Source organism: Sapajus apella, unplaced genomic scaffold, assembly GCF_009761245.1.
Source record: "Sapajus apella isolate SASKATOON/1434 unplaced genomic scaffold, GSC_monkey_1.0 scaffold29, whole genome shotgun sequence".
Classification (NCBI taxonomy): Eukaryota; Metazoa; Chordata; class Mammalia; order Primates; family Cebidae; genus Sapajus; species Sapajus apella.
This window is the reverse complement of record NW_022436969.1, coordinates 23658818-23671824: the sequence shown is the minus strand read 5'-3', so window position 1 is coordinate 23671824 and position 13007 is coordinate 23658818. Positions and strand designations below refer to the sequence as shown.

Sequence of the window (13007 nt, the reverse complement as noted above, 5' to 3'; positions counted from 1 at the left end):
GGGATGATGTACTTTTTCTGACCAATAGTCATTATATCATTAAAAAATGTACCCAGAAGGCTGGGTGCCGTGGCTCATGCCAGTAATCCTAACGCTTCGGAAGGCTGAGGCGGGAGGATTGCTTAAGGACAGGAGTTTGAGACCAGCCTAGGCAACAAAGTGAGACCCCATCTATGCAAAAATTTTTTAAAATTAGCTGAGCTTGGTGATGCATGCCTGTAGTCCCGGCTACTTGGGAGGCTGAGGCAGGAGGATCACCTGAGCCCCTTAGTTTGAAGCTGCAGTGAGTCACGGTGGCACCACTATACTCTAGCTTCAGCAACAGAGCAAGACTCTGTCTCAAAAATTTTTTGAAATGTGTTTCTATACATAGTACTTGACAGTTGATTTGGTTCAGAAAACATTTGTTGAAAACCAGCTATGTATCTGATACTATGCTATGTATTGAGGATGCAATGATGAATGTATGCAATCTCCTTTTGAATAATTTATGGTATACTTGGGGAGATTCACACATAAACATGTTACAGATACTGTAAGATACAGCAGTACATCGGTGGAGCTGAGAAGAGGTTCTGCCTAAGGAGGCACGGATGGCCCTTAAGAAAAAGAATGGTGGCCCAAGCTAGGTAAATAAAGGGAATGGAAAATGAATTTTTAAAAATTAGAGTCCCAGATCTTTCATTTCTAGATTTGGATTCAGCCAGTCTGGAAATCTTTATTTTTAAACAATCTTCTAACATCTTTCTTTTACACTCACCTTGGCACCATTCCTCAGACTAACATATGGAGACTACACTTGGAGTTCTGAATATGAGAAACATAAAGGAAAAAGGATATTTTAAAATAGAATTTGGGCTGGGTGCAGTGGCTCATGCCTGTAGTCCCAACGCTTTGGGAGGCTGAGGAGGGAGCATCACTTGAGCTCAGGAGTTTGAGGCTGTAGTGAGCTGTGATTGTGCCACTGCACTCCAGCCTGAGCAATGTGTGACCCTGTCTCAAAAAAAGAAGGAAGAAAATTGAAAGGATTTGAAGAGATTCACAATCTTTAGCTACTTGCTATGACCCAGAGATGCCTCAGTTGTCTCAGTTAACTCTGAGACAGTATATAACAGATGGACAAGAACTTGGTTGTTAGAAAAGAGAGGAACTTGTAATGGTTACTTTGGGAAATGTCTTTACACTGTTAGAGACTACTGCCAAATTTTGAAATCTTCATATTTGCAGTACAGGTAGAAATCCCAGTTTACTATTTGGTCTAAAAGGGAGTGCCAGCAATTGAGTTAAATGTCATGTCTTTTCACTGGCCAGAAACAGCCTCTCTCTCTCTCTCTCTCTCTCTCTCTCTCTCTCTCTCTCTCTCTCTGTCTCTCTCTGTCTCTCTCCCCCCCCTCTCTCTCCCCCCTTCTCCCTCCCTCCCTCCCTCTCTCTCTCTCCCCCTCCCCCCCGTGTGTGTGTGTGTGTGTGTGTGTGTGTGTGTGTAAAAACGTATGGCATAAATTTCTTTTAGGTGTGTATTAACAGTATTATTAACTATATGCACATTGTTATAAATAGATTTCTGTAACTTTTCCATCTTGCATGACTGAAACTCTAAATCCATTGCACAGCTCCCTATTTTCCTATTCCCCCAGCCCCTGGCAACCAACATTCTAATTTCTGTTTCTATGAGTTTGATTACTTTAGACACTGATATGTGTGTAATCATGCAGTATTTGTCTTTCTGTGACTGTTTATTTCATTTGACATACTGTCCTCAAGATTCATCCATGTGAAACAGTCAGATTTTAAAGGAAATTAACAGACGCGTGATTCTTTAGTGTGTCAGGTTACATAGTCCATGGTTTGTTGCTGCTACAAAACAAAAAGATTCTCAAATAAACAAACTGTTTAAATGAGTTACTGGAGGGGCAAGAAGCCAGGGAAAACCTGTATGCTTCCTGCACGCTCCCCCCAGGATCTCAGCAAGTGGCATAACTACTTTGAATGCAAATGTCATTATCAGCTCTGAGATTTGTACGCAGCTAATAAAGTAGCCCCAAGATGTGTTAAGCAAAAATGAATAGAATTGTGGGGAGAAATTGACAAATCCATGTTCATAGTCTTCTTAATAACATAAGATATTTGTAAAGAAATAGAATTGTATAATACTATTGACCTTAATAGAAGAAAAATATATAGAATCCTATATCCAGCAATTAGAAAATGCACGTTTTTCTAGGACTTGCATGGACTTTGTAAAAGACCACTGACTAGGCTGTCAAGTAAATCTTAAAATTTAAGAATTCCTATCTTATAGCACATAATTTTTTTTATCTTAATGCAATTAACATATAGGTTATTAATAAAAAGATAAACATTTACATAAATTTGAAAATTTTAGCATTTCTAAATCATGGGTCAAGACAAAATTATAATGGAAACTTAAAAATACTTAATAAACAAGGTATAAAATACTGCTTATCAAAACTTTTGTAAAGCAGCCAAAACAGTACTGCAAAGAAAATATATTGTCTTAAATACTTACATTTTATTTATTATTATCATTTTTAGATAGAGTCTTGTTCTGATGCCCAAGTTGGAATGCAGTGGCGTGATCTCAGCTCACTGCAGCCTCTCAAGTTCATGCAGTTCTCCTGCCTCACCTGTCTCGAGTAGCTGGGATTACAGGAGTGTGCCACCAGGCCTGGTTAATTTTTGTATCTTTTAGTAGAGACAGTGTTTCTCCATGTTGGCCAGGCTTGTCTCGAACTCCTGACCTCAAGTGATCCCCCTGCCTCGCAGCTTCCCAAAGTGCTAGGTACAGGCATGAGCCATCTTCCCCCTCCTAGTATTTTAAAATGAAAGTTAAAATTAATGTGCTGTCTAACCTAATTTACAGTAAAAAAGAGAATAAACACAAAAAAGCAGGAAGTAAGAACAACAAAACAGCAGAAATAGAAATCACAGTTACAGCACAAGGGACCAACCAAACTAAATGTTAGTTCCTCGGTAAGACTGATTAACTCTGTCAAGATTGAGCATGAACAATCAAACAAGAAAGAGGGAAGGCGCATATAAACAATATCAGGAGAAAGTGTGGGCACATAAATGCAGGTGTAGAAAGAATTAAGGTTGGGCATGGTGGCTCATACCTGTAATCCCAGCACTTTCGGAGGCTGAGGTGGGAGTTCGTGACCAGCCTGACCAACATGGCGAAACCCCGTTTCTACTAGAAGTACAAAAATTAGCCAGGTGTGGTGACTTCTGCCTGTAATTCTAGCTACTCAGGAGGTTGAGGAAGGAGAATCACTTGAACTTGGGAGGCGGAGGTTGCAGTGAGCCAAGATGGCGCCACTTCACTCCAGCCTAAGCAACAATGTTTTTATTTTAATAAAAATAATAATTATTATTGTTAAAACATGAATTGAATAGTGCCAATAATTTTATGGCAATAAATATGATCATTTAGAAGAAATGGAACAGACTCCTAGAGAAATATAACTTAACCAAAACTGATTCAAGCAGAAGTAGAGTCTGAAGAGTCCTCTTAACAATCGAAGACATTAATAAACAAAAACCCAGAAAGAAAACACTGGGCCAATTGGTTTTATAGGTGTGTTTTATAATAATGCAAATGAATGCAAATGAATATAGATGTAAAAATCCTAACAAAAGATTAGCAAACTGAATACAGCAGTGTATTAACCAGATAATACATCACGTTCACAGTAAGTTTATTTCAGGAATATAAGTGTAGCTAACATTAGAATATCCTATAATTCACCACAGTAACAAAGTAAAGGAGAAAGAGCCATATGCTTATCTCAATAAGTGTAGAAAGATTATTTAAAGTCAGTTCTTGCTCATGATTAAAAATGACACATAACAAGCTAGAAACAGAAGGGAACTTCTAAGATTTCTAAGAGAAAACTGCAACTACATCACTCATAATGATAACATGATAAAAGCATTGTTTTTAAAAAATGAGGAATAAGATAAGGATGTTCACTCTTACCACTTCTACTTAACATTATACTCTAGGTCCTAGTTGGTACAGTAAACAAGATAAGAAATAAAAGGCATAAGGATTAGAAAGAAAGAAATTAAACTGCCTTGTAATCTGTTTATGAAGACAGTATAGAACTTTCATAGCCAAACCAGGAAGGTCCAGTAAAAGGAATAAAAGTTTTATCTGTTGCTGTATAACAAACCACCCCAAAACAGTAACTTAAAACAATAGGAAGCATTTATTATGTTCACAAATCTAGGGGTTGACTGACCCTAGATAGGTGATTCTTACTCAAGGTCTTTTGTGTAGTTGCAGTTCAAATGGTGGCTGGGGCTGGAGTCACCTTGGAGAAGCAACTTCTTTACTCTTGTTGACTGTGACCTCAACTGGGCTGTCATCAGGAACACCTACACACAAGGCATCTCTGTGAGACCTGGACTTAATCACAAGGCAGCTGGGTTTCAAGAGTGAGCATTCTTAGAGAGCAAGGCACAAACTTTATTGCCTTTTGTGACTTAGCCTTAGAAGTCACAAATAACTCCCACAGTATTCTGTTTGTGAGAAGTGACTCACTAAGGCTATGCATATTCAAGGATACTCTTATTAGTTTGATGGAAGAAATTGTCAGTGAGTTGTGGATGTATTTTAAAGCCATCACAATTATGGATGATATGAATTTCTTCATAGATAACCCCCCAGAAATGTGGAGACAAGTCAAAGAATTATTAAGAAACATTTTGATAGTCTCAGAATTATAAGACGATAGACCTTTATATTACTGAAAGAAACTACTGTATTTACAAAAAAGTGCTTGTCATCTTTCTAATAGCAGGTTTAGATAAAAACTTAGTAGTTCCATAATAATAATACTAGTAAGTATAGATTTAACTTAAATTTTATGGTAACTATCACATAAATATTTGCTAACATTTTTTTCTTATCCCATTGAAGTTTGAAAATAAAGGCTAGATGTCAGTATAGTGCTTTACCTTCTCAAAATCCATGGTTGACAGCTTTTTTTACTTAAAGATTTTCTCACTCAATGTTAGAGTCTTTATTTTCAATTAAAAAAAATCAATTTTGACTGGGTGACATGGCTCATAGCTGTAATCCCAGCACTTTGGGAGACCAAGGTGAGTGGGTTACCTGAGGCCAGGAGTTCAAGGCCAGCCTGGCCAGTATGGTAAAACCCTGTCTCTACTAAAAATACAAAATTAGCCAGGCATGGTAGCTGGCACCTGCAATCTATCTACTTGGGTGGCTGAGGCAGGAGAATTGCTTAAACCTGGGAGGCGGAAGTGGCAATGAGCTGAGATTTCACCATTGTACTACAGGCCATTGATGCACTGGAGTGGTTCCAAGGAAGAAGAACTAGACTCTTAGTGAAAAAGCTAGCATTGATTAGACAGGGAAAGAGAAAAACTAAAGAGGGCAGCATGATAGCTGACTTCAGATACCTGAACTTTCACCTGGAAAAAGGAGTTCTTTATTCTGTTTTAAGGCCAAAATATAGAACTAGGGTTCATGAGCAAATAATAGCATTGGCGAATTTCAGGTTAACATTAACTCTTAAGAGCTGTTTTAAAACCTACAAATGAACCCTCTGAACTAGTACACTTTTTACTGGAGGTATTCATGCAGAGGGTGAATTTCCCACTGTCAGATCTTCTAGAGAATATTTGTGAATGAATTATAGAGGGTTGCATTAGATCACTTTGATCTATTTCTTGTATGCTTCATTTCTTGCCCCTGTTCATCTCTTTCTCATCTTCTTCCTTCATTCACCTTTCTGTCCTATTACAATGTTAATTCCTTAACAGGTACAGCTTTCTTTTTTGACTGATAACAAAAATTTTGTACATAGCTTTGTTATATCTCTGAATAGTAGGTTAGTAAAGGGGGTATTAAAGATATCATTAAGCTACTTCCTCTCTCTCCCTGAATAATTAAATCTAAAAGCACTTGAGGTTGGGCCCACATGTGGAAGGCATGTAACTAAAGGTGGTAGTGTCCTTGAAGAAGCTTGTGATGTTGGGGTAGCATTGGTGTATCTAGGTATGAATGCATGGTTTTCAGTGCGTATAGATAACACAGATAGATAGGAACATAGGTGTGTCTGTATATACATATTTCTTAGTCCTGTCAACTGAGAAGTTTTGAGAGCTGTAATACCTAATTAGCATTGGGCATGCTTAGCTTTTTATATCTAAATTTCATTCTCCACTAGGAGAAAAATAGAGCTTTGGTGAAATTGCTGGTTCCAGGTCTGCGACAGGGAAAGTGTAAGAATAGCCTGGAATGTCTTGTAGTGACGGAACATAAAGACATGCTCAAAAAACGATAAAGGCATATTAGAAGGATGTAGAAGCCAACTTGAGTCCACTGGCCAAATCTGGGATAATGTGAACATGAAAATAAATAATGATTACAACCTATTGAATAAAATAGGAATTAATATGCCTGTTTCAATGTAAAGAAACAAATGAATACATAAATGAGGGACAGGGAAAGTTCTACCCTTGTATAGATTGCCAACTAATAATGAAATGGATGCTAAACTTGGCGGGTGAAAATTTGGTGAAGAACAAGTTATTTACATAATCTTGAAGTATCCCTTTATAAAATACTTATTAAATATAAGAAGGGGAATAGTAACTGTATACTGGAGGAGTCTGGTCAACACCAGCCTTAAATATGTGACCATGACCAGTAATAAGACATATCACATCAGAATCCTGAACTACCGGATAAAATGCAGTGAGCACATAGAATTGCTCTGAGATGAACATGCCAAAAATACACAACTGAACCCATCCATGGGGAGATAGATATCTGATAACTGAAATGGAGGAACACTATAAAACAACTGACATACAGTTTTCAAAAGGTTAAAAAAGACCAGGAAAGAACATGTCCCAATAATGTCCTTTAAGCAAAAGGACATGTTCTTTCCTGGTCCTTTAAGCAAAAGGATATTATTGGGACAGTTGGTGGAACTTGAATGGGATCTGGGTTACTAAAGTATCACTGTTAATTTTATAATTTTGATGGCTATACTGTGGGTGAGTAGGATTATGTCATTGTAGAAGATTAAAAAAATAGGAATAATCAGGTATGTTTGCAGCTTGCTGTCATGACTTAGGAAGAAAATTCTTAGTACTTTACTTGGAATTTTTCTGTAAGTTTTAAAATTATTTCAAAATACAAATTAAATATATATATAAACTTGGGGTACTGAATCCTAGCCAATACATGAAGTCAAAGAAAGAAAAGGCATAGGGGTTGGAAGGGAAGAAATAAAAATGTCCTTATTGCAGATGACATGTAGAAGATCCCAAAGAATCTACCCAACAATGTCCTAGAACTAGTAAGTAAGTTAAACCAGGTTGTGGGATACAGGGTCAGCATACAGAAGCCAATTGCATTCCTCTATATTAGCAATGAACACGTGGAAACCAAGATTAAAAAGACATTGTTGTTTACACTTGCTCTAAGAAAATGGAATATATTGGAATAAATTTTAACAAAACATGTATAGGACCTGTATGTTGAAAACACCAAACACTGATAAAAGAAAACAGAAGGTGAACTAAATAAATGAAAAAGGCCTACCATGTTCATGGATTGGAAGACTCAGCATAGTGAGCTAGTCCTCTCCAGATTGTCCTGTAGATCTATAGTGACTCATAGGGTCAGTTCTCTCCAAATTGTTCTAAAGATCTAACATAATTTCTGTAAGAATTTCAGGAAGGTTTTTTTGTAGATATAAATAAGGTTATTCTAAAATTTATGTGAAAAGGCAAAAGATCTAAAATAAAATGGCTAAAACTGTCTTGAAAAAGTAGAAGAATCACTCTACCTAATATTTATTTTGTTTTTTTTTTTTTTAATATGGAGTCATGTTCTTGTCACCCAGGCTAGAGTGCAATGGCACAATTTCATCTCACTGCAACCTCTGTCTCCTGGGTTCAAGCCATTCTCCTGCCTCAGCCTCCTGAGTAGCTGGGATTACAAGCACCCACCACCATGCCCAGCTAACTTTTATATCTTTAGTAGAAACAGTATTTCATGATGTTGGCCAGTCTTGTCTGGAACTCCTGACCTCAGGTGATCCACCCGCCTCGGCCTCCCAAAGTGCTGGAATTACAAGTGTGAGCCACTGTGCCTAGCCTACTTCACCTAATTTTAAAACTTAATGCATAACTGCAGTAATAAAGACAGTGATAGTGGCAGAGGGATAGATACATAAGTCAGTAGAACAGAATCCAGAAATAGACTTGTAACGGTATGGTGAACTGATTTTTGACAAAGATGTAAAGCAATTTAAAAAGATATCTCACACCTGACACAGAAAAGTTAACTGAAGATAGATCATAGATGGATGATAAATGTAAAAGCTTTTAGAAGAAAAGGGGAGAAAATTCAGGATGTAAAGCTACATGAAGAGTTCTTTTTTATTTTTATTTACTTATATGTATATTTTTGTTGTACTTTAGATTCTGGGGTACATGTGAAGATCGTGCAGGATTGTTGCATAGGTACATACTTGGCAATGTGGTTTGCTGCCTCCGTCCCCCTGTCACCTATATCTGGCATTTCTCTCCCTGTTATTCCTCCCCAACCTCCCTACCCCTTGCTGCCCCTACCCTAGTCTCCCCTAACAGACCCCAGTGTGTGATGTTCACCTCCCTGTGTCCATGTGTTCTCATTGTTCAACACCCACCTATGAGTGAGAACATGGGGTGTTTGATTTTCAGTTCTTGTGTCAGTTTGCTGAGAATGATGCTTTCCAGATTCATCCATGGCCCTACAAAGGACACGAACTCATCATTTTTTATGGCTGCATAGTATTCCGTGATGTATATGTGCCACATTTTCCCTGTCCAGTCTATCATTGGGCATTTGGGTTGGTTCCAGGTCTTTGCTGTTGTAAACAGTGCCGCAGTGAACATACGTGTGCATGTGTCTTTATAATAAAACAATTTATAATCCTTTGGATGTATACCCAGTAATGAGATTGCTAGGACAAATGGAATTTCTTTTTCTAGGTCCTTGAGGAATCACCACACTGTCTTCCACAATGGTTGAACTAATTTATACTCCCACCAACAGTGTAAAAGTGTTCCTATTTCTCCACATCCTCTCCAGCATCTGTTGTCTCCACATTTTTTTTTCTTTTCATATATGTATGTGTGTGTATATATATATATATATATACACATATATATATATATATATTTTACTGCATTTTAGGTTTTGGGGTACATGTGAAGAACATGTATGATTGTTGCATAGGTACACACATGGCAGTGTGGTTTGCTGCCTTCTTCCCCATCACCTATATCTGGCATTTCTCCCCATGTTATCCCTCCCCATCTCCTCACTCCCCGCTGCCACCCCCTAGTTCCCCCTCACAGACCCCAGTGTGTGATGCTCCACTCCCTGTGTCCATGTGTTCTCATTGTTCAACGCCCGCCTATGAGTGAGAAGATGCAGTGTTTGATTTTCTGTTCGTGTGTCAGTTTGCTGAGAATGATGGTTTCTAGGTTCATCAGTGTCCTTACAAAGGACATGAACTCATCTTTTTTTTTATGGCTGCATATTATTCCATGGTGTATATGTGCCACATTTTCCCTGTCCAGCCTGTCATCAATGGGCATTTGGGTTGGTTCCAAGTCTTTGCTATTGTAAACAGTGCTGTAGTGAACATATGTGTGCATGTGTCCTTATAATGGAATGATTTATAATCCTTTGGATATATACCCAGTAATGGGATTGCTGGGTCAAATGGGATTTCTATTTCTAGGTCCTTGAGGAATTGCCATGTTGTTTTCTACAATGGTTGAACTAATTTACACTCCCACCCACCAGCAGTGTAAAAGTGTTCCTATTTCTCCACATCCTCTCCAGCATCTGTTGTCTCTACATTTTTTAATGATTGCCATTCTAACTGGCGTGAGATGGTATCTCAATGTAGTTTTGATTTGCATTTTTCTAATGACCAGTGATGATGAGCATTTTTGCATATGTTGGCCTCACCTATGTCTTCTTTTGTAAAGTGTCTGTTCATATCCTTCGCCCACTTTGAATGGGCTTGTTTGCTTTTTTCTTGTAAATCTGTTTCAGTTCTTTGTAGATTCTGGATATTAGCCCTTTGTCAGATGGGTAGATTGCAAAAATTTTTTCTCATTCTGTTGGTTGCCGATTCACTCTAATGACTGTTTCTTTTGCTATGCAGAAGCTGTGGAGTTTAATTAGGTCCCATTTGTCTATTTTGGCTTTTGTTGCCAGTGCTTTTGGTATTTTAGTTATGAAGTTGTTGCCTATGCCTTTGTCCTGAATGGTTTTGCCTAGATTTTCTTCTAGGGTTTTTATGGTATTAGATCTTATGTTTAAGTCTTTAATCCATCTGGAGTTAATTTTACTGTAAGGTGTCAGGAAGGAGTCCAGTTTCTGTTTTCTGCACATGCCTAGCCAGTTTTCCCAACACCATTTATTAAAGTGGGAATCCTTTCCCCATTGCTTGTTAAAGATTGCCATTCTAACTGGTGTGAGATGGTATCTCAATGTGGTTTTGATTTGCATTTCTCTAATGACCAGTGATGATGAGCATTTTTTCATGTTTGTTGGCCTCATATATGTCTTCTTTTGAAAAGTGTCTGTTCAATTCCTTTGCCCACTTTTAAATGGGTTTGTTTCTTTCTTGTAAATCTGTTTTAGTTCTTTGTAGATTCTGGATATCAGCCCTTTGTCAGATGGGTAGGTTGCAAAAACTTTTTCCCATTCTGTTGGTTGCCCGTTCACTCTAATGATTGTTTCTTTTGCTGTACAGAAGCTCTGGAGTTTAATTAGGTCCCATTTGTCTATTTTGGATTTTGTTGCCAGTGCTTTTGGTGTTTTAGTCATGAAGTCCTTGCCTATACCTATGTCCTTAATGGTTTTGCCTAGATTTTCTTCTAGGGATTTTATGGTGTTAGGTGTTATGTTTAAGTCTTTAATCCACCTGGAGTTAATTTTAGTGTAAGGTGTCAGGAAGGGGTCCAGTTTCTGCTTTCTGCACATGGCTAGCCAGTTATCCCAACGCCATTTATTTAAACAGGGAATCCTTTCCCTGTTTCTTGTTTTTGTCAGGTTTGTCAAAGATCCGATGGTTGTAGATGTGTGGTGTTGCCTCCAAGGCCTCTGTTCTATTCCATTGGTCTATATCTCTGTTTTGGTACCAGTATCATGCTGTTTTGATCACTGTAGCCTTGTGGTATAGTTTGAAGTCAGGTAGCGTGATGCCTTCATCTTTGTTCTTTTTGCTTAGGATTGTCTTGGCTATGTGGGCTCTCTTTTGGTTCCATAAGAAGTTTAAGGTGGGTTTTTCCAGTTCTTTGAAGAGGGTTATAGGTAGCTTGATGGGGATAGCATTGAATCTGTAAATTACTTTGGACAATATAGCCATTTTCACAGTATTCATTCTTCCTAACCATCAGCATGGAATGTTTTTCCATCTGTTTGTGTCCTCTCTTATTTCCTTGAGCAGCAGTTCGTAGTTCTCCTTGAAGAGGTCTTTTACATCCTTTGTTAGTTGTATTCCTAGATATTTTATTCTCTTTGTAGCAATTGTAAATGGGAGTTCACTCTTGATTTGGTTCTCTTTTAGTCTGTTATTGATGTATAGGAATGCTGTGATTTCTGGACTTTGCTGAAGTTGCTTATTAGTTTAAGGAGATTTTGGGCCAAGATGATGGAGTCTTCTAAATAAATATACAGTCGTGCAATAGAATATGTTAGGAAGAATAATAAAAATAAATAAATAAAAATAAAGAAAAAGAATAAATATACAATCATGTCATCTGCAAATAGGGACAATTTGACTTCCTCCTTTTCTAATTGAATACCCTTTATTTCTTTTTCTTGCCTGATTGCTCTGGCTATAACTTCCAATGTTATTTGAATAGGAGTGGTGAGAGAGGGCATCCTTATCTAGAGCCAGATTTCAAAGGGAATGCTTCCAGTTTTTGCCCATTCAGTATGATATTGGCTGTGGGTTTGTTGTAAATAGCTTTTGTTATTTTGAGATATGTTCCACTGATACCTAGTTTATTGAGAGTTTTTAGCATAAAGGGCTGTTGAATTTTGTTGAAGGCCTTCTCTGCATCTATTGAGATGATCATGTGGTTTTTTGTCTTTGGTTCTGTTTACGTAGTGGATTACGTTTATAGACTTGCATATGTTGAACCAGTCTTGCATCCCTGGGATGAAGCCTACTTGATCATGATGGATAATCTTTTTGACATGCTGTTGCAATCGGTTCGCCAGCATTTTATTGAAGATTTTTGCTTCTATGTTCATCATGGATATTGACCTAAAATTTTCTTTTCTTGTTGAGTCTCTGCCGGGTTTTGGTATCAGGATGATGTTGGTCTCATAACATGATTTGTGAAGGATTCCCTCTTTTTGTATTGTTTGGAATGGTTTCAGAAGGAATGGTACCAGCTCCTCTTTGTATGTCTGGTAGAATTCGACTGTGAACCCATATGGACCTGGGTTTTTTTGGTTGTTAAGCTATTAATTGTTGCCTCAACTTCAGCCCTTTTTATTTGTCCATTCAGGATTTCAACTTCTTCCTGGTTTAGACTTGGGTGGGTGCAAGTGTCCAGGAATTTATCCATTTCTTCCAGGTTTACTGGTTTATGTGCATAGAATTGTTTGTGGTAATCTGTGATGGTAGTTTGTATTTCTGTGGAATAGGTGGTGATATCCCCTTTAATATTTTTTATTGCATCTATTTGATTCTTCTCTCTTTTCTTTTTTATTATTCTGGCTAGCGGCCTATTTTGCTGATCTTTTCAAAAAACCAGCTCCTAGATTTATTGATTTTTTTTGAAGGGTTCTGTCTCTATCTCCTTCAGTTCTGCTCTGATCTTAGTTATTTCTTGTCTGGCTGCTAGCTTTTGAGTTTTTTTGGTTTTGCTCCTCTAGCTCTTTTAATTTTGATGATAAGGTGTATATTTTAGATCTTTCCTTG

The 13007-nt window shown here is 37.6% G+C and overlaps 1 protein-coding gene across 5 annotated transcripts in view; it reads left to right on the top strand.

Annotated features, from left to right (window-relative positions):
• The window catches only part of PTPN2 (protein tyrosine phosphatase non-receptor type 2), a 112003-nt gene that overhangs the window by 32179 nt on the left and 66817 nt on the right, over window positions 1–13007 (top strand). Inside the window, exon 1 of one of the 5 annotated variants that reach the window (XM_032293441.1) lies at window positions 8358–8529. The exons of the other annotated variants lie outside the window; for them this stretch is intronic. Within the exon in view, the coding sequence (XP_032149332.1) occupies window positions 8373–8529 (157 nt within the window). The 5' untranslated portion in view covers window positions 8358–8372. Of the gene's footprint in view, window positions 1–8357; window positions 8530–13007 lie in introns of those variants that run through there. 5 annotated transcript variants of the gene reach the window in all.